Source organism: Budorcas taxicolor, chromosome 8 (assembly GCF_023091745.1).
Source record: "Budorcas taxicolor isolate Tak-1 chromosome 8, Takin1.1, whole genome shotgun sequence".
Lineage (NCBI taxonomy): Eukaryota > Metazoa > Chordata > Mammalia > Artiodactyla > Bovidae > Budorcas > Budorcas taxicolor.
In genome coordinates this window covers 12,783,503-12,809,969 of record NC_068917.1, presented here as the reverse complement: position 1 = coordinate 12,809,969, position 26,467 = coordinate 12,783,503, and the positions used below count along the sequence as shown (strand labels likewise).

At 37.5% G+C, this 26,467-nt stretch overlaps 1 protein-coding gene across 6 annotated transcripts in view; it reads left to right on the top strand.

Moving 5' to 3' along the window:
* The window catches only part of HMBOX1 (homeobox containing 1), a 192,257-nt gene that overhangs the window by 60,594 nt on the left and 105,196 nt on the right, over positions 1-26,467 (top strand). For all 6 annotated transcript variants that reach the window (XM_052644756.1, XM_052644754.1, XM_052644755.1 and 3 more), the window contains exon 2: positions 20,355-20,434. In XM_052644756.1, coding sequence (XP_052500716.1) covers positions 20,412-20,434 — 23 coding nt within the window. In that variant the 5' untranslated portion in view covers positions 20,355-20,411. The remainder of the gene's footprint in view (positions 1-20,354; positions 20,435-26,467) is intronic.

Here is a 26,467-nt window from a genome sequence, read left to right as displayed (position 1 = left end):
TAAAACTGAGATAAGCCATTATGAATCTGGAAGGAATACATGATTGTGCTGGGATGACCAGTTCATGGGGAAAATGAAGGAAAAAAGAAATAGAGAAAATAGGATGGTTATCTGAAGCCTGAGGGTTTTAGTTTTTGTTTTTTGCTTTCATTTTTATTTTATATAGGAAAATAGTTGATTCACAGTGTTGTGTTTCAGGTATACAGCAAAGTGACTCAGTTATATGTGCACATGTATCTCTTCTTTTTCAAATTTTTTCCCATATAGGTCATTGTAGAATACTGAGCAGTGTTCCCTGTGTTATACAGTAGGCCACTGTTGATTATCTGTTGTAAATAGAGCAGAGTATGCCTGTCAATCCCAAACTCCCTAACTGTCCCTCCTCCCTACCCTTCCTCCCTGGAAACCAGAAGTTCATTCTCTCTGTAAACTTGTGTCTAATTTGTAAATAAGCTCATTTGTATCATCTTTTTTAGATTCTGCATATGAATATCATATGATACTTGTCTTTGTCTGACTTCACTTAGTAGGATGATGTCTGAGACCATTCATTTGCTGCAAACGGCAGTATTTTATTCTTTTTAATGGCTGAGTAATGTTCTGGTGAATATGAATACCACACCTCCTTTATCCTTTCATCTGCTGATGGATGTTTCAGGTTGTTGCTGTGGTTTTTGTTGTTGTAAACAATGCTGCCGCGAACACTGGGCTGTATGTATCTTTTCCTCCAGATGTATGCCCAGGAATGGGATGGCTGGATCATTTGGTTGATGATTTGGTTGCTCTGTTTTTAGTTTCTTATGGAACCTCCATACTGGTCTTCATAGTGGCTGTACCAGTTTACATTCCCACCAGCAGTATAGGAAGGTTCCCCTTTCTTCACACCCTCTCGAGCATTTATTGTTTATTGATTTTTTTTATGATGGCCATTCTTTCTGGTGTGAGGTGATAACCACATTGTAGTTTTGATTTGCATTTCTTCAATGATTAATGATTTTTTCATGTGCCTGTTGGCTGGCTGGCTGTCTTTGAAGAATTATCTCTTTAGGTCTTTTGCCCTCCTTTTGATTGGATTGTTTAGGGTTTTGTGTTTTGTTTTTTTTGGATATTGAGCCACATTAGCTGTTTGTAAATTTTGAAGACTAATCCCTCGTCAATCACATTGTTAGTAAATATTTTCTTCCATCCTATGGGTTGTCTTCATTTTTTAAAAAATGATTTCCTTTGCTTTCCAAGCCCCAGGTTTTCAAAGGCAGAAGTATGAGAAAGTTGCGTGCTCCCCAGCTCAGGTGCAGAGCCTGTCCTCATGACTTGAGGTATGTTTTTGTCTGTTCAGTCAGACGATACAAAATATGAGGGCCTAACAATGGTAGACTGTGGAAAAATGTAAAAAATAAAAGAAACTTGTCCTTGGGATGCTTAAATATTATAAGTAGTGAATAAAGTATAGATACGCTCCCTGAAGTTTGTTTGACCACAGCTTTTACTGGGAAACAATCTGATTTACCATCTTCCTATTTTAAATTATGTGTTAGCATACCTCCTGAGATACAGCAGATAAAGCATGTCTCCACTTCTCTGCAGTGGGAAACATGAATTCCCTTATCCTCAGCCTTCATCCCCTTTTCAGCACTCACCTCCTAGTAAATTGACAAGGGTATGCTTCAAAGCTAGTCATTTATAAAAGTAGTTGATAACGCTCTCAGAAATATAATTTAATGGATGCTGGGAATGTCTAAAAATAACATCTCTCTGGCAACCTGTTGATGTTAGAAATTCTGCTGTTAGCAATTCATGATAAGTTTCCTATTAAGTTGAGTCATCCCTAGGCTATTGATTTAACCCCAATCTAGCTAAAGTAATATTTCATATTTTTAACAGAAATTTTCAGTTACAGATTCCTCTTTGATATTGTCCTCCCAGTAACCCCCAGTTTTCATGTTCTACTTTGTTATCCTTTGCCCATGCAACTCTGGCCACACTGTCCTTGGTGTTGTTCTTTGAACATGGTAGACAATTTCTGTGTCAAGGTCTTGACCTTACATGTCCTTTCTCCTGTATCTACATGGCTTTCTTCTATTTAAAAATTATAGTCCTGAATTCGTTCCCAGCTTTATTTTCCTCTGTTGTATTCATCATGACCTGAATACTATATGATTGACTCTTTTTTAAAATTTGTCTTTCACCACAGAAATGTAAGGTTTTATGTGAACACAGTTTTATTTTGTTCACTGCTGTACTGTTCTGTGCCTAGCATATACTATGTGCTCAGTAAGTATTTGTGAAAAGCATAGATGAATGGATGCAAAACCCTGCAGAACTGAGGCATAAAAGAAGTTCCTCTGGGGAAAGTGTATAACAAACACTTAAGATAGTATGTCCCAAAATATGTTCAATTTGATTTCTCCTTCTGTAAGAAATACTTGCCTAAGTCCAACTATGGGACAACTTCTGTTTGCACACTTGTCATAATTCTGAATTCTTAACGAAACTTTTAAATGACATGCATTTATATAGACCCTGAGTTTCTGAATGACTGATGGGAATATTTGCTTTTATTTGTTGGTAAATTTGTGTAAGCAGTTATCTGGGCATCAGGGTTTCTGGCTCCAATTATCAGAATTTTTTTTTTCCTCTGTAAGCTCAGGTATTTAGGAAAGATTGTTAACATCAATTCCAGTTTAATATAAGATTTTATGAGTCACTTTATTCTAGCTTAATGAAGTATCTTACTTCAATTCTATCGTTATTTCATTTATTAAACCTTGGAAAACTGCTGAGATAGGGGAAATGCAAAGTGGTAAGGAAGATATTGGATCATCCAGAAATGCAGAATCACAAGTTACTGTTCTGGAAATTATCAATGTGTTAATATAATCTTCCTGCAAAAGAGAGTAGAGGCTTCAAAGGCACATGAATGTTTGAGCAATAGATGGGAGCATCTGGATTGGTTCTGTGAGTAAATTCTTATATTTTAACATCAAGATATTCTAGATGTACGCCAATAGGAATGATTTTTGTATGTCTTTGTTTTGTTTGGTAGTCACACACACAGACTTTCAAATTTATTTATAATGATGGCAGGAGACTCTTGCCATGCAAATCGCTAAGTTCTCCTGTTGTAGTGAACTCTGGGAAACTCTCATGGCCTACACAACATGAAGCTGTTAGGCTGCTGAGTTCTCCATCCAGTATTGGTAGCTCCCTAAGGGACATCAACAGTCCTAACAGAGTTTGGCTCCAAGGACACTGTGAATGTAGATTGTAAACCAATAACAGAATCTCTCTTTGGGAACATTAATATTACTTACCCTGATATCAAGAGCAAAGCTCTATTTTTGTATCTTTAGCATTTGCTTATCATTTGACCTATAGAACATATTCAGTATTTAATAAATGCTCATCAGTTTTCTTGGAAAAGATTCCAATTGCATTAATTTTTAATTTAGTAACATCTTTTTCCTGTTAATTTCAAAGATCAGGACTGTTAAGATTATTTTGTTTGAAATAGACTTGAAACTAGACATTTTCAGCCATTTCCTAACTAAGCCAAAATTTATTTACTGTTCATACCTTGGCAGTAGTAGTAGTGTTAGTCACTCAGCCTTATCTGACTCTTTGCAACCCCAGGGAAGCCCCACACCTCAGCAGGAGCTGGAACTACTGCAGTTGATAAATAATCCTTGCTCTTAAGAAGCTCACATTTGAGGAGAGAGACAGATTTACATATGAATTATAATATAATATAGCAGAAATATACTTATGGTACCCTACTAATGGAGAGTTTTGCAAAAGTTTGCTGTCTTACAAGAGTCTCTGAAATTGGTGGAAAGGAAAGGGGTGAGGAAGCATTCACTTTTTTGCAGGGCTGTGGGAACTCCTTGGCTGGACAAGTACTTACTAGGTAAAGGAGGACACTACTTTTAGAGAGAAGGCTAGTTTGAGAATATTTATGAATTGTTTTGACCAATGTCTATTATATGAGTTCCCTTGAAGTAGACATATCTTACTGTTGGTTAGTCGTTAAGTCATGCCTGACTCTTTTGCAACCCCATGGACTACAACCAGGTTCCTCTGTCCGTGGGATTTGCCAGGCAAGAATACTGAAGTGGGTTGCCATTTCTTTCTCCAGGGGATCTTGCCAACCCAGGGATTGAACTGATGTTTCCTGCATTTGCAGGCAGTGTTCTTTACCCACTGGGAAAGCCCAGACATATTTTAAGTGCTCTCAAATTCACTTTCAGTTATGAATAACCAATTAAATTTATTTTGCTAAGTATTCAGCTTAGAATGTTGTGTAGGAAATAATAGATGTTTTGAGTGTGGATATGCTCAAAATGGTGTTTATGCCTAGACACTATATTTTATATAAGGAATGTGGCATTGCATAATTAGAGTTCTTTCTTGTCCTCCAGAACAGTAGATTTCAAATAGAATTACCTCAGAAGCTGTTTAAAAATATTCTTGGATATTTACCTCCAGTGATTTGGATCCAGTAGGTCCAGAGTTGGCTAGGGATTCTGTGATTTTAAAAGACATCCATATAATTCGGAGGCACAGCACAGTTTGGGAATAACTGTTCTAAACTGACGTGAGGAGAAAGTGCTGCCTGCTATCATGTATTTGTATTGTAATTCAGAAGAATAACAGTCTTGAAACAGTAACAACCCCATGAGAGTAGAGAACCCTCACTTTCATAGCAGGATGCTAAATCGTATAATATAAAGTAGCGGCTCCATAGGTGTGTTTTTAACTTAAATGAATCAAAAAAATCTGAAGTCACACCACAGAGTATACAACTACAACTCTAATAATGAGGCCACAGAGGAAGTGGCATCTAAACTGACTATGGTGTAAAGATGGTCCTGGCTGGAGTCAGTGCACGTGATGAAGAGATGGTGGCTCATCCTCTGGCTTAAGGATTGCTATTCCCTAACATTTCTTTTTTATTTTTTTTTCTTTTTTACTTTTTTTTAATTTGATTTAATTTGATTTATTTTTTTTTCCTTTATTTTATTTTACAATACTGTATTGGTTTTGCCATACATTGACATGAATCCACCACGGGTGTACATGCGTTCCCAAACATGAACCCCCCACCCACCTCCCTCCCCATAACGTTTCTCTGGGTCATCACCGTGCACCAGCCCCAAGCATGCTGTATCCTGCTTCGGACATAGACTGGCGATTCGATTCTTACATGATAGTATACATGTTACAATGCCATTCTCCCAAATCATCCCACCCTCTCCCTCTCCCTCTGAGTCCAAAAGTCCGTTATACACATCTGTGTCTTTTTTGCTGTCTCGCATACAGGGTCGTCATTCCCACCTTTCTAAATTCCATATATATGCGTTAGTATACTGTATTGGTGTTTTTCTTTCTGACTTACTTCACTCTGTATAATCGGCTCCAGTTTCATCCATCTCATCAGAACTGATTCAAATGAATTCTTTTTAATGGCTGAGTAATACTCCATTGTGTATATGTACCACAGCTTTCTTATCCATTCATCTGCTGATGGACATCTAGGTTGCTTCCATGTCCTGGCTATTATAAACAGTGCTGCGATGAACATTGGGGTACATATGTCTCTTTCAATTCTGGTTTCCTCGGTGTGTATGCCCAGCAGTGGGATTGCTGGGTCATAAGGGAGTTCTATTTGCAATTTTTTAAGGAATCTCCACACTGTTCTCCAAAGTGGCTGTACTAGTTTGCATTCCCACCAACAGTGTAGGAGGGTTCTCTTTTCTCCACACCCTCTCCAGCCTTTATTGCTTGCAGATTTTTGGATCGCAGACATTCTGACTGGTGTGAAGTGGCACCTCATTGTGGTTTTGATTTGCATTTCTCTAATAATGAGTGATGTTGAGCATCTTTTCATGTGTTTGTTAGCCATCCGTATGTCTTCTTTGGAGAAATGTCTATTTAGTTCTTTGGCCCATTTTTTGATTGGGTCGTTTATTTTTCTGGAATTGAGCTGCATAAGTTGTTTGTATATTTTAGAGCTTAGTTGTTTGTCAGTTGCTTCATTTGCTATTATTTTCTCCCATTGTGAAGGCTGTCTTTTCACCTTGCTTATATTTTCCTTTGTTGTGCAGAAGCTTTTAATTTTAATTAGATCCCATTTGTTTATTTTTGCTTTTATTTCCAGTATTCTGGGAGGTGGATCATAGAGGATCCTGCTGTGATTTATGTCGGAGAGTGTTTTGCCTATATTCTCCTCTAGGAGTTTTATAGTTTCTGGTCTTACATTTAGATCTTTAATCCATTTTGAGTTTATTTTTGTGTATGGTGTTAGAAAGTGATCTAGTTTCAGTGAAGTGTACTAGTATAGAGACTGCTTCCCAGAAGCCAAAAGGATATGAATGTTCCACCCTCTTCCATCTGTTTGTGTGTTGCTGCTGCTGCTGCTAAGTCACTTTGGTCGTGTCTGACTCTGTGCGACCCCATCCCTGGGATTCTCCAGGTAAGAACACTGGAGTGGCTTGCCATTTCCTTCTCCAATGTACGAAAGTGAAAAGTGAAAGTGAAGTTGCTCAGTCATGTCCGACTCTTCGCAATCCCATGGGCTGCAGCCCACCAGGCTTCTCTGCCCATGGGCTTCTTCAGGCAAGAGTACTGGAGTGGGTTGCCTTCTCCGTTAGTGAGTTAGTTCAGTAATAAACAGTGTTTGTTATGTTCCAGGTACTACTTTAAGAGTACATGTAGAAAATAGACATTAAACACACAGATAATAGACAAATAAAATATATAATATATATATCAAATAGTAATATTTACGTACAAGAAAAAAAGCAAAAAGAAAGCCTCAAGTTTAGGAAAGGGAAGCCTGGATAAAGGCCTGAATCAGTTCAGTTCTCTCTTTGATGTTTAATCACTGCGTCTTTAAAGAATGTGTAAAAGTTTTGTCTGCAAACTTAATATACTCACAAAAATGACTTGGTGGTAGGAGAAAGTAACACAATTTTGGGTTCAGAACAAGAAAACTAATAGTTCCCCGTATCCTGCTCTGGTTAGGTTCTCTGCAGGAGTCTGTGCTGAATGTGGGGAGACCCACATTTTAAAAGAAGATTAGATAATGACAAACAAGGAAACCATGTCAAACTGGTATCCTGACTGGAAATGTTTAGCATGGAGACTCTTTGTGAAGATTTTACAGACATTTAAAACACTGCCATGTTGAAAAGAAAAGAAGAAAGGTAGTCTTTATCGGTTCGGTAGGATAAGTGCCTTGAAGTTATTTTAAAAAATTGAGTCTGTTAAAGGAGTATCTTTATCAGCAAAACTCTACATTAAACTTCCCTGTCACTGGAAATGTAGGAGGAGCTACATGAGTATTTCTGTCTTTAAAAGTTTGACAAGTAGTATATGTCATAATTCTTTGGGAATAAAACTCTCCATGGTATACAACCTTAAGTAGTGAATCATAATGAGTAAAACATAAGAGGAACATCGTTACTATCTTAGTGGTATACCTGTTGACCAGCCTGTTGCATGGTACTTAACACAAGTAAACATTTGCTCCAGAGAAGTGATAAAATTATATCCTTAATCTTATATTCTGAAGAAAGAGTAAGGCTGACATAAGTACTTCAGTTACAGTTCTAAGAAGAAAAGGGAAGTCCATTAGCTGATTGACCTTGGGCAAGTGGTGTGTGCATGCTAAGTCACTTCAGTCGTGCCTGACTCTTTGCCACCCCAACGACTGTGTGTCCATGGAGTTCTCCAGGCAAAAATACTGGAGTGAATTGTCATGCCCTCCTCCAGGAGACCTGCCTGACCTGGGGATCGAACCCACGTCTCATGTCTCCTGCATTGGCAAACGGGTTGTTGTTGTTGTTGTTGTTTGACCACTAGGGCCAGCTGGGAAGCCCTGGCTAAGTGGTGTCTTGTCATAGTTATCTACCTCAGAGGATGGTGAGATTAAATGAGTTTGCATATGTAAAGCACTTAACCAATGAGTGTTGGCCAAGGGTGATGGTTGTTGTTTAGTTGCTAAATTGTGTCCAACTCTTTTGTGACCCCATGGATGGTAGCCTGCTAGACTCCTCTGTCCATGAGATTTCCCAGGCAAGATTACTGGAGTGGGTTGCCATTTTTTTCTCCAAGGGGTCTTCCTGACCCAGGGATCAAACCCAAGTCTCCTGCATTACAGGCAGATTCTTACTGAGCCTCCAGGGAGACTTGGCCCAGGGTAGTATTCATTAAATGGGCCACCTGGGAAGCCCTGGGCAAGCTCCTACTACCCAGCAGTAGTTGCTGTTGGGTTTTCATGGTGGCTGAAATGGTAAAGAATCCACCTGCAATTCAGGAAACCCAGGTTCAGTCCCTGGGTTGGGAAGATCCCTTGGAGGAGGGCATGGCAACCTACTCCAGTATTCTTGACTGGAGAATCCCTGTGGACAGAGGAGACTGGCGGGCTACAGTCCATGGGCGCACATTGATTCAGACACGACTGAGCAACTAAGCACAGTAGTTGTTATTTACAGTTAGTAGTTGTTTGCAGTTTTAACCTGGCTACCTAGAAGCATCATTTGAAAGATTATTAATAGTATTCAAATTTAGATGAGTCTTTAATTCCTAATATCTGGTTGGTTTTCCTCACATGTCACCAACCATTCATTGTAGTAAGGGCTCACTTACCTGGCTTTGTTCAGGGAAAAATGTTTGACATATGTGAAACACCTGATTAACTTCCTAAAATGAAAACCTTTGTTTTAACCACTTCAGCTTTTCAAAACAAATCTATCACATACTTACCTGTCTTTTAAAAATGAAGATCCTAAACATGACTTTAACTATTTGATGAGTGGGTATTACGTGTATGTATCTAGAATTATTTTTTTACTTATTTTGCTCTTTTCAGGTAGCTGTCATTCCTCCCCACCCCTCCTTCCCCGTGGTAAAACCTTTTTATACCCTTTGTGTCACTTGCTGCCTTTTCATACTGTTCATGGGGTTCTCAAGGCAAGAATACTGAAATGGTTTGCCATTCCCTTCTCCATTTCTGAAATCAAGTGAGCCTTAGAAAGCATCACTACGAACAAAGCTAGTGGAGGTGATGGAATTTCAGTTGAGCTCTTTCAAATCCTAAAAGATGATGTCGTGAAAGTGCTGCACTCAGTATGGAAAAGGTCAGTTTTCATTCCAATCCCAAAGAAAGGCAACGCCAAAGAATGTTCATACTACTGCACAGTTGTACACATCTCACATGATGCTCAAAATTTTCCAAACCAGGCTTCAACAGTACGTGAATTGTTAACTTCCAGATGTTCAAGCTGCATTTTAAAAAGGCAGAGGAACTGGAGATCAAATTGCCAACATCTGTTGGTTTATCAAAAAAGCAAGAGAGTTCCAGAAAAACAGCTACTTCTGCTTTATTGACTACCCCGAAGGCTTTGACTCTGTGGATCACAGCAAACTGTGGAAAATTCTTAGAAATGGGAATCCCAGACCACCTTACCTGCCTCCTGAGAAATCTGTATGCAGGTCAAGAGGCAACAGTTAGAACTGGACATGGAACAACAGACTGGTTCCAAATTGGGAAAGGAGTACATCAAGGCTGTATATTGTTACCCTGCTTATTTAACTTATATGCAGAATATGTCATGGGAAATGCTGGGGTGGATGACGCACAAGCATCAAGACTGCTGGGAGAAATAGTAATAACCTCAGATACACAGATGACACCACCATTATGGCAGAATGCGAAGAACTAAAGAGCCTCCTGATGAAAGTGAAAGAGAAGGGTGAAATAGTTGGCTTAACACTCAACATTCAGAAAACTAAGATCATGGCATCTGGCCCCATCACTTCATGTCATAAATAGTTGGGGAAACAGTGGAAACAGTGATAGACTTTATTTTGAGGGGGGCTCCAAAATCACTGCAGATGGTGACTGCAGCCGTGAAATTGAAAGGTGCTTGCTCCTTGGAAGAAAAGCTGTGACCAACCTAGACAGCATATTAAAAAGCAGAGCCATCACTTTGCCGACAAAGGTCCACGTAGTCAAAGCTATGGTTTATCCAGTAGTCAATGTATGGATATGAAAGTTGGACTATGAAGAAAGCTGAGTGCTGAAGAATTGATGCTTTTGACCTATGGTATTGGAGAAGACTCTTGAGAGTCCCTTGGAGATCCAACCCATTCATCCTAAAGGGAATCAGTCTTGAATATTCATTGGAAGGACTGATGCTGAAGCTGAAACTCTAATACTTTGGCCACCTGATGTGAAGAACTGACTCATTGGAAAAAGCCCTGATGCTGGGAAAGATGGAAGGCAGGAGGAGGAGGAGACATCAGAGCGACAGAGGATGAGATGGCTGGATGGCATCACCGACTCCATGGTCATGAGTTTGAGCAAGCTCCGGGAGTTGGTGATAGCCTGGTGTGCTGCAGTCCATGGGGTCGCAAAGAGTCGAACACGACTGAGCGACTGAGCTGAACTGAACTGTCCCTTTCTAAGTTCCTATGTCTTATTTACTCTGGATTTGGAAACCAGACACTGACATTTGAAGAGAATTGCATGTTAAAGTGATAAGATATCTGAAATTGGCCTGAAAATACCCTTTGGAGCCAGGGGAACAAGAAAGAGATAATTTTTCAAGGAGGGTGATGGGTACCTAAACATTTATTATTCTGCCTTTGTACATGTTTACAAATTTTCATATTAAAAAGTTTTTAAAAACCACCATTTAAAAAAGAATTCTATGTTAGATATATAGCATATTAAGTTCTTAATTTTTATATTTGTAATGATTTACAAGAAACTTAATAGTATTTATCTTTTTACAGAGGACTGAGGATTAAAGGGGAGAAATGTTATTTTTATTCTGGTGCAGTTTTATGACCTTTTTTTTTTTTTTAACCTCCATGTGTTACATTTATATATTTGTGTGTGTGTTTAATGTGCATCCAGCAAGGAAGGAATTTTACTTCCTCATCATTAAATTCAAAGTACTAATAGTATCAAACTTACGGGATTGTAAGGCTTATGTATCTCTGTATATTTACACATTTTTTTATTTTACTGTATGTAAATTGGTATTTTAGATGGATCACAGAGGTTTCTGTGTCAGGTGCTAAAGGAGCAGTGAAGGCAATCTGTAATGGTTGTTTTGAACTTCTGAGAAGTCTGCTTTGATATCCAGATCTGAGCTTAAGGGCCTCACTAGTTGGCATTAACAGTGTCCTGTTACCTCTTCCTTTGACGACTTACTTGCTGCCTGTGCTGTTAGAGCTAACTCTTCCCTTTCTCTTGTGCTTTGCTTTCTTAAAATATTCTGCCCTTTCTATGTTTACCATTATTGAATAAAACAAGATACATACCAAACTGCACAATGTAAATTCAATTTTAAATCACCAGTGACATACTGGATTCACAGTTAAGCATTTCCTGAAGATAGGAGTATAAATTGATCTTCTTTAGGGAGGCCATTTGATGAAATTTCTCTATCATAGTTTACAAGGTATATGCTTTTTGTCATAATGATTCCTCTACTGGGAATTTACCCTAAACTTACACTTCGATGTTGAAAGATGTATGAAGGAACTGTATAATGTCTCAGAGGAAGAGAAAAAGGAGTTTGGGATAGAAGACAGACTTAACTTTTATTGTATATCTTCTGAAATTCTCCTTTACTGTATATAGTTAATACATTTTATATTAAAGAGAAAAGCTAGAATAAAAAGGACCTTTTTACCACCATCTACAAGTTCTTATTCCTAATGGATTTTCCAGGTTACATTTTTTCTTCAAGGATCATCAGTGCTGACAATAGACTTTCATTATGGAAAAAAGCCTGACATTGTGTTGAATTTTTACAACCCTAAAATCATTATTTGATAACTGAGTCCAGTTCTGATAGTAGGAATGTTTACAGTTTGTTTGCATTAATGTGTCTTTAACTACTGCATAGATGCATTTATCCTTCCTTACCCATATTCCCTATGTATACCCTCATCCTTAACCCCACCTCCAATACCTATTGACTACCTATATTTTCTCCATGTTCGTGTATGTATGTATGTCAGTAAACATACTGACAAGAGACACGCCTATAAAAGGACTGTTTTTGTTGGTAAAGAGTCTGCCTGCAATGCAGGAGACCCCGGTTGGATTCCTGGCTTGGGAAGATCTGTTGGAGAAGGGATAGGCTACCCACTCTAGTATTTTGGCCTGGAGAATTCCATAGACTGTATGTATGCTGCAGTCCATGGGGTGGCAAAGAGTCAGACACGACTGAGCAACTTTCCCTTTCACTTTTGTTCTTGTTGGTTTTCTTTTTAAATCTCATCATACTCATTTGATTGCATTTTGCTGTTTATTTTTTAACTCAGTGTGGCAATGTGCAAATCCCACCAAGTCACCCGATAAAACTCTGCTTGATTGCATTGTATTCATTGATCAAAGTATATTGTCATTTATTCAGCCGTTCCTGTATGGATTGAAACAGTTCTGTTTATAGAGACAAGAAATAGCAAAATAAATGACAAGAAACATCCTTGTACGTATTGTGTATGATTACTTTTGTTTCTATGTGATAGATTCCCAGGAATAGGACTACTCGTTAAGTTCAGTTCGGTTGCTCAGTAGGGTCCGACTCTTTGTGACCCCGTGGACTGCAGCACGCCAGGCCTCCCTGTCCATCACCAGCTCCCGGAGTTTACTCAAACTCCTGTCCATTGAGTCTGTGATGTCATCCAACCATCTCATCCTCTGTCATCCTTCAATCTTTCCCAACATCAGGGTCTTTTCCATTGAGTCAGCTCTTTACATCAGGTGGCCAAAGTATTGGAGTTTCAGCTTCAACATCGATCCTTCCAATGACTATTCAGGACTGATTTCCTTTAGGATGGACTGGTTGGATATCCTTGCAGTTCAAGGGACTCAAAAGTGTAAATACTTTAAGTTTCAATTTATGTTGCCAGATTTCTTTCCAAAAGGGCTTTGTCCTTAGACCAGTGAAATGACCATACCCTTTGCGGACATATTATCAATCTTTTAAATTTTTGCTGAAGTTATATCTCATTGTTAAACTAATTGTTATTTCTCTGACTTCTAGTAAATTTGAGTGTTTTTTAAAGTAAACAATGACAGCTTGGATCTATTCTTTCTCTACATGTCAAATATTTTATCTGATTTGTTTGTTTTGTTTTTTTTTTTGTTCAGTTGCTCAGTCATGTCTGATTCTTTGCAACCCCATGAACTGCAGCATGCCAGGCTTCCCTATCCTTCACCATTTCCCTGAGATTGCTCAAACTCATGTCCATTGAGTTTGTGATGCCATCCAACCATCTCATATTCTGTCATCCCCTTCTCCTCCTGCCTTCTATTTTTCCCCGCATCCGTGTCTTTTCCAGACAGTTAGCTCTTCATATCAGGTGGCCAAAGTATTGGAGCTGCAGCTTCAGTGTCAGTCCTTTAAAAGAATATTCAGGTTATTTAGAATTGACTGGATCTCCTTGCAGTCCAAGGGACTCTCAAGAGTCTTCTCCAGCACCACAGTTCAAAAGCATCAGTTCTTCGGTGCTTTCTGTATAGTCCAACTCTCACATCCATACATGACTGCTGGAAAAACCATAGCTTTGACTACACGGACCTTTTTTGGCAAAGTGATGTCTCTGCTTTTTAACACCCTGTCTAGGTTTGTCATAACTTTTCTTTCAAGGAGCAAGTGTCTTTTAATTTCATGGCTTCAGTTACCATCTGCAGTGATTTTGAAGTCCAAGAAAATAAAGTCTGTCTCTGTTTTCATTGTTTCCCCATCTATTTTCCATAAAGTGATGGGACCGGATGCCATGATCTTAGTTTTTTAAATGTTGAGTTTTAACCCAGCTATTTCTCTTCTCCTCTTTCACCTTCATCAAGAGGCTCTTTAGTTCCTTATGGCTTTCTGCCATAAGGGTGGTGCCATCTGCATATCTGAGGTAAGTGATATTTCTCCTGGCAATCTGGATTCCAGCTTGAGCTTCATCCAGCCCAACATTTCGCATGATGTACTCTGCATATAAGTTAAGTAAACAAGGTGACAATATACAGCCTTGACGTTCTTCTTTCCCAATTTGGAACTAGTTCATTATTCCATGTCCAGTTCTAACAGTTGCTTCTTGACCTGCATACAGGTTTCACAGGAGGTAGGTACGTATTCCTGTCTCTTGAAGAATTTTCCACAGTTTGTTGTGATCACCACGTTCAAAGGGTTTAGCATAGTTAATGAAGCAGATGTTTTTCTGGAACTCTCTTGCTTTTTTGATAACCTAATGGATGTTGGCAATTTGATCCCTGGTTCCTCTGCCTTTTCTAAATCCAGCTTGAACATCTGGAAGTTTGAATTCAGTTCATGTACAATGCTTCCTAAAGGCCTAGCTGACTTCTCCCTACAGGATGTCTGACTCTACGTGAGTGATCACACCGTCGTCGTTATCTGAGTCATTAAGACATTGTTTGTATAGTTCTTCCGTGTATTCTTGCCACTTCTTCTTAATACCTTTTGCTTCTGTTAGGTCTGTATTATTTCTGTCCTTTATTGTGCTCATCTTTGCATGAAATGTTCCCTTGGTATCTCTGATTTTCTTGAAGAGATCTCTAGTATTTCCCGTTCTATTGTTTTCCATTATTTCTTTGCATTGTTCATTTAGAAAGGCTTTCTTGTCTCTCCTTGCTATTCTTTGGATCTCTGCATTCAAATAGTTAGATCATTCCTTTTCTCCTTTGCCTTTTGCTTCTCTTCTTTTCAGCTATTTGTAAGGCTTCCTCAGACAACCATTTTACATTTTTGTATTTCTTTTTCTTGGGGATGGTTTTAATTATTGCCTCCTATACAGTGTTTCAAACCTCTATCCATAGTTCTTCAGGCACTCTATCTACCAGATCTAATCCCTTGAATTTATTCATCACTTCCCCTGTATAATCATCAGGGATTTGATTTAGGTCATACTTGAATGGTCTAGTAGTTTTCCATACTTCCCTCAATTTAAGTCTGAATTTAGCAGTAAGGAATTCACGATCTGAACCACAGTCAGCTCCCAGTCTTGTTTTTGCTGACTGTATAGAGCTTATCCATCTTAGGCTGCAGAGAACATAACCAATCTGATTTTGGTGTTGACCATCTGGTGATGTCCATGTGTAGTCTTCTCTTGTGTTGTTGAAAGAGGGTGTTTGCTATGACCAGTGCATTCTCTTGGCAAAACTCTGTTAGCCTTTGCCCTGCTTCATTTTGTACTCCAAAGCCAAACCTTCCTGTTACTCCAGTTATCTCTTTACTTATTAGTTTTGCATTCCAGTCCCTTGTGATGACAAGGACATCTTTTTAAAAATTCTTTGCTTTATGATTTTTTTGTAGTAGGAAATTTTAAACTCTTATGTCTACCTTTTAAAGTTTCTTCTCTTTGATCTTCTAAATTTTGTTGTAGAATGTGTCTCTGAGTTTTATAGATTTATGTCTATTCCACTTGGAATTTAAATTTTTATATATAATTTAAGATAAAGATATGATTTCTTGCTAGATGATAAGTTATCCTCAGTTCAGTCAGTTCAGTCACTCAGTCATGTCCGACTCTCTGCGACTCATGAATCGCAGCACACCAGGCCTCCCTGTCCATCACCAACTCCCGGAGTTTACCCAAACTCATGTCCATCTCATCCTCTATCGTCCCCTTCTCCCACTTTCAATCTTTCCCAGCATCAGCATCTTTTCCAGTTTGTCAGTTCTTCGCATCAGATGGCCAGAGTATTGGAGTTTCAGCTTCAACATCAGTCCTTCCAGTGAATTTTCAGGACTGGTTTCCTTTAGGATGGACTGGTTGGATCTCCTTGCAGTCCAAGGGACTCTCAAGAGTCTTCTCCAACACCACATTTCAAAAGCAGCTTGTTGAAGTAAAATTTAGCCTTTGGCTTGTGTATTTCCTTATGTGTTCTGGAATCACTAAGCTTTATTCTCTCTCACTCATCTGCGTGTCTGCCCCCAGCCAGTGTCGTATTGATTTGCTTAGTGTCTTTTTGTTCTGTGGTCCGGCCAGTGAAGTCCATTTCTGGTTTTCTCCTTTTGTTTGATTTTCTTGGAGGTTCTTGGACTTCTTTTTTTCTTATTTTAAATTCCTATTTTTAAGCTTTAATTGTGTGGGGGGGAGCGTTTTTCTCAGTACAGCTTATTTATGAGTATTGGGAAAATGTTACTAGTATGATTGATGCCTTTTTTTCCCTGCTAAACTAGGGACAATTTTTTAAATTAATTTAAAGTGTTTTATCATAATTCTTAACAAAAAACTTCAGCTTTTTTTTTTTACTAGAATAGCTTACATTTCTTAGGTATTCCTTTAGATCATTAGCAAAAAGGTATATAGTTCTCTTTCAGTACAATATTATTCCAGTTAATTCATTCTTATGTCTTATTAGTTTGCTATAATCTTCAAGTTAGTGTTGAATTACAAAGGGTTCAGTGGGCTCCTTCTCTTAATTCCTATTTTTATTAATTTGATTTATTGACTGAGCAATAACATTCATATGGTTAAAATTATACAGTTCTCTGAGAACAGTCCCCTTCCTACCCTTTCCCGAATCTATCCAATTCTCACCCTGTACTTACAGTAACCACCGTCACTGGATCTCTTCCACAGATCAGATTTCTCTATGTGGAAAAACGCATAACATATATATAATATATATTTATTCCGTGTCCTATGTAGCAGAACACTAAAACCATTTCAAATAAAATAAAGATTTTGATTTCGTTGCTCCAAAGATTATCTAGTTCATCTTGTAGTTTATAAGTAAGTATATTGTTGCACATTTTTCTTAATTTTTTATATTATGTGTCTCAGTTGAGGTAACTGAGAAAATACACTCTATGAATTCTTGCTTATTTGCAGTGTTTTTCTTATATCAAAATGCAAGCTCTATTGGTACAGAATCCTCTCAGTCATCTGTGAATGTTGTTCGGCTCTTTCTCTTTTAAGTATAATAGATGAGAAGTCCAGTAAGTAGGTGATTTTTTTATCTTTTATAGCTTACTTGCTTTTTATAGCTAGGTGCTTAAATACGATCCAGCATCCATAAACTTTTATCCCTGATACCTTTTAATATGTTTTCTTTTATTATAACACTCTCCTTTTTACAGTAATAAAGCATAGATAATATAAAATTTACCATTTTAACAGTTTTAAAGCAAGCAGTTCATGACACTTAAGTACAATAAACATTGTTGTACAACCATCACTATCATCTATCTCCAGATCTTTTTCTCGTGTTTCTAAACTAAAACTTTGCACCATTAAACAATAACCTCTCCTTCCCCAGCCCCCTTTAAGAACCATTCTCCTTTCTGTCCCAGAGTTTGAAGACTGTAAATATCTTGTAAAAGTGGAATTATACAGTATTTGGCCTTTTGTGACTGGCTTTTTTCACTTAGTGTAATGCCTTGGGGTTCATCGATGTTAGCATGTCAGAATTTCCTTCTTTTTTAAGGCAGACTAATACTCCCTTGTATGCAGGTATCACATTTTGCTTGGCCATTCATCCATTGATAGATATTTGTTTCCACCTTTTGGCTTTTGTGACTATGCTGCTATGAAGTTAGGTGTACAAATATATTTTCGAGTCCCTGCTTTCACTCCTGCTTATATACTTGGAATTGAAGTTGAAGATCTCCTGATAATTCTATATTTAAGTTTTTTAAGAAATCTCCATACTATTTTACATAGCAGTACCCCCATTTTATATTTTTCATCAGAGCACACAAAGGTTTTATTTTATCCACATCTGTGCCAATACTTGTTGTTTTCTGTTTTTTTTTTAAATTATAGCCATTCTAATGATGTGTTTTAATGCACAGTTTTAAACTGTCAATTTAAAAAATCTGTCTCTTATGCTAGGAACGCTCTGTTCCTATTGAACCTAAGAGCAGAGAACTCACAGCAACTTGCTTGATCTTCTGTCCTTTGAATGTTTTATGTCTTATTTCAAGTCCATTTATGTCTGGAATATAAATGACATAAATTAAGTGATTTGTGCTTATACACTTCTGTATCAGTGTCTTAATCTCAGTTTCCTTATCTGTCAAATGAAAGTCTTTGGTGATTCTCCCCCTAGATCGTCTGAGTCAGTCGTGGTGATATTCTCACATTTATAGAATTAAGACGGGAAACACTGCAAGGCCTTATGAGCCCTTCATAGACTGGCATCCCTTCCTTTCTGCCTGTCTGTTCCTCACACATTCATGCTAAAGGCCAATGAGACAGGTCGACTTAGGCCCTAAACATCCTTCAAAATCTGTTTTTAAACTGTTTCCTCTTCCTGATTCTTTCTTCTACTGGTTCTAACCTCTCTTCACACTTTGATTTGGTGGAAGTCTTATTCTAAACTTCAAATAACAGCTGCGATCTCACTTAAAGAAGTCTTCCCAGTTCTCTGTAACCAATTAATTTCTGAGTTGCTGTGCTCGTAAATCTTGTATTATTAGTCTTAGCACTTAATGCCTTTTATTGGAGATGTGTGTGTGTGTAATTTTTGTTTTACTCACCCGCCCTGCGCCCCCTGTCCCCCCGCCATAGTTTAATAAGCTCCTACACTACTGGGACCATATCTTACTCATGTTATGACCTTGTTTCTATTTCAGGGCTAGTATTTAGTATATTTTAACTAAATTGGAGCAGGAGTGAAAAAAAAAATATATATACTGACCAGTAATCCATGTTGTGGCTTGTTGTTGATCTAGGAAATGCAATCAACAGTATTTTTAGGAAGTTTTCTTTGTGTTTTATATCTGCTGTTTAGGACCAGTATTTCATTAAAGCTACAGTTTAGAATATGCAAATGTAAAGGTTTCTAACTTTACTGTGTACATTTCACATATATCAGTAGTCACTGTTAGACACTTTGGTCTTGCTTAAAATAATTCAGTGCTGAATGTGTATTTTAATGTGAGAGTTTTTGACATCAACATTTTTGGTTTTCATCTTCTTTATAATATTGCTGCTAAGTCACTTCAGTCATGTCCGACTCTGTGCGACCCCAGAGACGGCAGCCCACCAGGCTCCCCCATCTCTGGGATTCTCCAGGCAAGAACACTGGAGTGGATTGCCATTTCCTTCTCTGATGCATGAAAGTGAAAAGTGAAAGTGAAGCCGCTCAGTTGTGTCTGACTCCTAGTGACCCCATGGACTGCAGCCTACCAAGCTCCTCCCATGGGATTTTCTAGGCAAGAGTACTGGAGTGGGTTGCCATTGCCTTCTCCCACTTCATAATATTAACTTGCAGTTGATGGAAATAGTTCCCTGTATATATTGTGGTTTGAAACTGCTAATAAGTTCAGTCAGTAATACATGATCTTTAGCTCCTAAGCTGTGAATAGTAGATTTCATTTTTTGTTAAGATCTATGTGTGAGTTAAACGGGGTCACAGCGTCTGAACGCTGATTAAAGCAGTAGAATGTTAATCAGAAGATAGAAGTACTGAACTTGCTCCATTATTAACTTAAGCCTGTTCAGGAATGGACACCATTATTGGTGTCTTTTTAAAGTTAGTAGTAAAAAAGCCCCTGCTACCTGATAGTTTGTGAAGTACTTCATCACCACCATTTAAAAAATGTTTTAAACTCTTGTAGCTTTTTGAAGTAGTTACCTATTACCTCTGTTTTATGAATGTGGAATTGAGACTCAGAGAAATTAAGTCACTGTTAGATTTGGCTAGCAGTAAAATAAAATAATGGGCTTCCTTGGCGGCTCAGTGGTAAAGACGCAGTGCCAATGCAGGAGATGTCGGTTTGATCCCCGGGTCAGGAAGATACCTGGGAGATGGCAATGGCAACCCACACTAGTATTCCTGCCTGGGAAGTCGCATGGGTAGAGAAGCCTGGCAGGCCACAGTCCGTGGGGTCGCAGATAGTCGGATGTGACTTAGCAACTAAATAACAACAAAATAAGTAATAGACTTGGAACTACACCCCAGGTTGTACCCCCCTTTTAAGACTGTTAGCTTCAGTCATGCTGTGGTATGTTTTTTGTTTATAGGATTCTGCATAAGTGCACTGGAGTTATTATCAACAAGTTATCCTGAATGTCACAGTATTGTGTGTATATATATATTCCATTTAATGTTTAAATCCATTTCCTTGGGTGGTATCTGGTAACAGATAAACTTCAGGGATGATTTTCATTTTTCCAAGTGAGTAATTTGAAAGCTTTAAAAAGTATTTTTCTATTTTTAAAATAGATGTTTTACTTGAAATAAAAAGTAATTTTTTAAAAACCTGGTTATTTGATGTTAACTGTTAATCCTTAAATTATATAATTAATGTTTTTATTCAGTATTTGATTTCAAAGTGTTTCTGAATTCTCTGTCTTTTTTCCTACAGAATGATGAATAACACTGATCATCTCTAGCAAGGACATTGCTTCCCCTCATGTAAAGCATGCTCAGTTCCTTCCCAGTGGTGTGAGTATCCAGTTCTCCTCTTAATTTTCATCTTCTCTATTGTTTTAAGAAAGTTAAAGAAAGCATTATATTATAGTACAGAAGTGATAGCAGTGTTTTGTAGAGTTGAAATAATTTTTTCATAGTTATGTGGTAAGGAATGAATTTTTCAGGTCTATATCACCTTTGTCTTTTACTATTTCTGTTTTCAACTTTGAAGTCTAACATAGATTTTCAGTTGAACATAAAATTACTTATAATTTTAAAGCTCTTAACAGCCTAGAAATTTGTGAAATAGATGGCTAGTATTAAATTCCTTGTGACAAGCAGAATATTGGTAAAATGTTACTTTAGTGCTGCCTTTTGTATGCAAACTCCTAAGCACCATAGGCATTTTCTTTACCTGCTGGGGAGAATAAGCCTAGTTACGCCTATTAGCTAATACAGTTGGTAGCCTTTCTTTGGAGTCTGGCAAAAAATACAAATTGGATAGTGGTATTATGTTGAGAGTTTTTTTGTGCTAGGATATCAGCTGTAACCACTAGTTCTTATTAAATAGGCCTCTGAACAAAAGTATTCCGGGAATTTCAGATATTAGAGAAGATAAAGTACGTATTAGCTCATTAAGTGCATCTTTAACGTAAGTATTTTTAAAAAATTTGGTTCAGTCTACATTTCAGTTAAATTCCTTCTGTTTTGGTTGTCAGTTCTGTAATCCAGTAAGCAGAAGAATGATAGATTTTCCTTATTACTTAGATTTTTTTAAAAAACATTTTTCTTTTCTTGTTGACTTTATAGTATATCAGAAAGTCTCTGGAATAGACCAGATGGTGTGAACTGTGGCCTGAGATGCTGCTAAGTAGCTGTGTACTTGGGAAAGGGATGATACTCTGTTGCTTTGGGCGTAATTTTCCCTGTTTTAAAAAGTACAGTTTATTTGTTAATGGCTGTTCACCATAGCCATTAGAATGTAAGCGTTGTGAGGCTTTTTTTTTTTTTTACCCTTATTTTGCCCCCTTTTTTTTGGCCTTATTTGTGCCTTGTTGCATCCTTTTTACATGGGATGTAGTCTGACACATGGAGGTTAGTCAGTAAATGTTGTTGTTTAACCCCTAAATCATATCTGACTCTTTGCAACCCATGGACTGTAGTCCACCAGGCCCCTCTATACATGGGTTTATCCTGGCAAGAATACTGGAGTGGGTTGCCATTTCCTTCACCAGGGGATCTTCCCGACCCAGGGATCGAACCTGCATCTCCTGCATAAGCAGGCGAATTCTTTGCCACTGAGCCACTGGGGAAATCTCAGTAAATGTTAATTGAATTATTTTTGTGTAAATGGTCTCCTATTCTCTGATTGCACACCTAATTTATATCTCTGTCTATAGACTTTCATGTTTTTACTTGGATTTTATTTTCCCCATTGTATATATAGATGGCTAGTATTTAAAAACATCAATCTTAATTAGTGGTAATTTAAGAACTATTAAAGTGTAATTATAAACTGAATATAATCTTATTTTTCTTTATATTTTAAGAAGAACATTTTTATGTTCTCACCTATAGTGATAGCCTTTGTTCTTTTGCATTAGTCTGTTCTCCCATTGGTTTGAATTACAGAATCACTTTTCCATATTGTAAGCTCAGTCTCCAGGAAATTTTCGTTTCTTCCTTACTCTTGTCATTTTCTTACTTTAAAACTGCCATTTCTTTGATGGTAATAATAGTTATGAGAGTAATGTGCCATAAATAGTACAAAGAGTCGTTAGTATGTCTTTAGTTGATTAATATTATGATTGACTCTATAATGTGTTAAATCATCATGGAATAAATACCATGAATGACAAAACTAATATATGACTGTACCATATTCTGCCCAGTCATTCTAGATAAAAAGATAAAGACAGCAGAGTCCAGCTCAAGAAAATACTGTTATCCAGTAAAATCTTATTAGCTGTTGATGCTTTACAAGTAAGGTGGTTGTGTCATTTTTGCACAAATGATTTCAAGATTAGGCATTTGTGTATGCTTTAACCTTCTTTCCTCTACATGTTTCTGGGCTTTAGTTAGAGTTTGTTCTGAACCTCAGGACTTAAGAAGGGTTTACATATACAGGTAGAGATAAAATTAATTGTAAAAAGGGTTTACTATTATGGTGTTAATAGTATGGTATTTTAGAATGTCATTTTGTGAACTGAGCCATAATTCCTGAATTTAATTGTTCTTTTATGCTTTAAACATTGTCTGTGTTATTACAGTGTCGAAATTCTTCTCACATCATTTTCAATTATTGCTGGCCTGAGTCTGCATTCAGATGAGTAATTTAAAGTGAAAGATGTTCCTTATCCTGTGAACAGTTCTTGTGTTATATAGGAAAATTAATTCAGTTTTTACATGTTATCTTTTTCTGTTGTGAAAGAATTGCTGGTATTATGGACTTAGATGACCTTTCTAGGTCATTATTGCCATAATCTCATGATGATGTGCTTAAACTAGGTGAATTGTAAGAAATAAAATTTGAAAATGACAGGGTGTGTGCCTTTGTTTGTTAATGCACATTGGACTGTTGTTCTTAGTATCTAAGCGAGCTTCTAATCTTGGCATTTTCTCAATAAAACATCGTGCCTTCAGTGTCACATGTATGATCTGATCATGCTCATCATCCCACTCTGCTCTAGAGCAGCCATACATTTGGCTCTGGCAATTGCAGATCTTTTTACTTTAGGTATGTCTTTGTATTAGGGACCTCTCTTGGTGCAGGGCACATACATCTAATTTAAACGAAGTGAAGCATAAAGGGAAGTCTGTGTGAACTTAAACTGTTTCCCTGTTGGCTCAGATGGTAAAGAGTCTGCCTTCAATACAGAAGACCTGGGTTCAATCCCTGGGTCAGGAAAATCCCCTGGAGAAGTGGATGGCAACCCATTCCAATATTCTTGCTTGGAAAATCCCATGGACAGAGGAGCCTGGTAGGCTACAGTCCATGGGATCGCAGAGAGTTGGACATGACTGAGTGACTAACACTTTCACTTTCATGCTGTTACATGACAATATAAGAATTTGAGCAGGGATGTAGTAGGGGCTTTGGAATGTCTAGAACAAGGGATGTGAATACTGTAGAGTTTTCCACTTTGCCCTGCATTTCTTATTATGCCTGCCTTATTTTCCTACAAACTAGCTCCTTCTACATGGTGAGGAATATAACATCTTCTTGCAGCTGACCACAGTTACAGTGACTGTCCATCTTCCTGCCACTCTAACCTGAATATTTTGAGAAGAGCAAGGCTGTTTCCTTGTGTGCCCACACTGTTGGCCAGAAGGTAGGGCATTTTGAGTGGCAGGCCTTCCCTGGTGGCTTGGATGGTAAAGATTTGCCTGCAATACAGGAGACTCAGGTTCAGTCCCTGGGTTGGGAAGATTCCTTGGAGAAGGGAATGGGAACCACTCCATTATTCTTGCCTGGAGAATTCCATGGACAGAGGACCCTGGTGGACTACAGTCCATGGGGTTGCAAAGAGTTGGACACCTTAGCTACTAACACTTCCACTTTTCACTTTCATTCTTTCCAAGAACATGTGGTTGGAAACAGACATTCTGGGCGGACAAAATAATAGGTGCCTTCTTTTATCTTCTTTTACGACTTTTGAATTAACCACTTTTACAATGGGTTTCCGTAGGGAATTCCCTGGTGGTCCAGCCTTTAGGACTCCACACTTTAACTGCAGAGGGCGCGGGTTGATCCCTGATCAGGGAACCAAGGTCCTACAAACTATGCAGCATGGCAAAAAATAAAGTGGTTCCCACAACCAGTGACTCTGAAATGACACAGATACGTTGTTTTAGATCTGTGGCATCTTTAGTTCTGGTTGGTCTAATATAAGCTTTATAGTGGATACTTTTCAGTTAACAGGTAAAATTCATATAATTCATTTTAGTTTTATACTGATATACAGAGTGCTACCCCAAGCAGAGGGAGGTTTGAAGAGTTACATATAGAATACTATTAGCTCTGATATAAATGGGATAGGAAAATATCATGGTTGATTTTTTTTTTTTTGTCGGCAAAATAAAACAGTCCTTGACATCTCATGTATATAATAAGGTCCGTTCATGACATATTTTGAAAGTATGAAGACTAAAGTTAGCAGTGAACAGCTCCATTTTCAAGAGAAAAGAATATATAGAAACCTGAATTTACCAAATCAGTAAGTTAAAGGGTAAATTATTTGGATTACTAAGGGGCAGCTACTTTTAAAAAGAACTTCCTGGGATTAAGAACTAATATGTTACTAAACAGGAGAAAGGACCAAGGGCTGAGGGTTAAGATAAAACTATAGTGTCAAGTGTCTCTTATAAGCCATTCAGAAAATGTTTACACAGCTTTTTCAACAAATTTTGAATATAATATACCTACCAAAAAATGTATGAGTCAATAGTGTACAACTTGGTGAATGTTCACATATTATGCACCTGTGTAACGTAACTAGCATGAAACAAAACATTACCAGTACTGCATATTATTTTAGTAGTAGAGCATTTGTATCAAGCAAGGTATACTCTTCCGTTGACATCAGTAAGGGAAAAAATAATGAATTGCTCTGGTTCAAAGTTTTATGGTTTTCTCTCTCACCCAACTAGTCAATGATATATTATGAGTTGGGGATGGGGGAGGGGGGGCAGATATAGAAAGCTGACAAGGAAGTTAGTGTAGAGTACAAGTGTAATAGCCAGAGCTTTAGAATAGCTAGTAATTGGCATTCCAAGCGTCTGAAATAGAATAGCTAAACAAACCTGTGGTATATTCCTACAATAAAGTACTCTTCAGCAATAAAAAAACATAAACTGCTGATACATACAACATCGTAGATGAATCTCAAAAACTTTATACTGAAAGAAGCCTTACACAAAAGAGTATATAGAAGTTCCATTTGTATGAGGTTCTGGAACAGAAAAAATTAACCTCTCTCATGAGAAAAAATCTGAGCAGTAGTCGCCTCTGAGGAGAGAGAATGGGGACTGACCAGGAAGGAACACTATGGAACTTCCTGGGGTAATGATAATATTCTGTATCTTCCGAGGGATTTAATTTCACAGGTGGATGTACTTCTCAGAACTCAAAGATTGGTAAATGTAAGATTTGCATATTTTATTTTATGTAAATTTTACTTCAATAGAAAAAAATACCGGAAGAAATACTGAGCTCTAGCTAATGATCTACATGTGGAAGGATTTAAGGAGAGGTATACAGATATCTGTTACTGATTTTGAAATGCATCAAAAAATGAAATGAATAGAGGGATGGATTCATAGAGCATGGATAGATTATGTGGTAAAGCAAGTAAAATACTAATGGTAAAATCTCGATGATTAATGTATAGGTATTCACTGTCAGCTTTTTTTTTCACCTTTTCTGTGGGTTTAAATTTTTTCATTATAAAATCTTAGAGGAAGAAAACAATCAGGAAAGAATGTAATAATCATGAAAACAGGATTTTTATGATGAATAGCTTATCACAAATGAATATTGGAAGAGAGTAAAAGATAATGTGAATAGGCAGAAGGCAGACAGTGTGGCCCATGGGCACAAAAAACCTGCAGCATGTTATTTTAGGCCCACAGAATGTCTGTTTTTATTTTTAATGAGCTGATCTCTAAAACTAGAATGACTTCACATAAAAGTTATAGATTTCTGCCTACTTATTTTTTAAAAGGACTTGGAAGACAAAACAGTCACTCCAAAGGTAGATACAGATTTGTGTGGAGTTTTCGTATACGATAAAGTTGGTGTTTCAGACCAGAGAGGAAGAGATGTACTACTCGAAAAAGCATATTGGACAGGTGAACTATCCTTTTGGGGAAAAACAAAGCTCAAATCCTTTCACACTCATTCAGTAAACACAAATTCTATATGGACTAAAGATTTTAAATATTAAAAAAAGCTGTTATTAGAACCCCTAGTCCCTCAGTGGAGTGATTTTGTCTAAGTGGTTTAAATTGGTAACTTAAAAAAGGACAAAAGCCTGTGTCCCATATCACTTGAATCCAATAATTTCT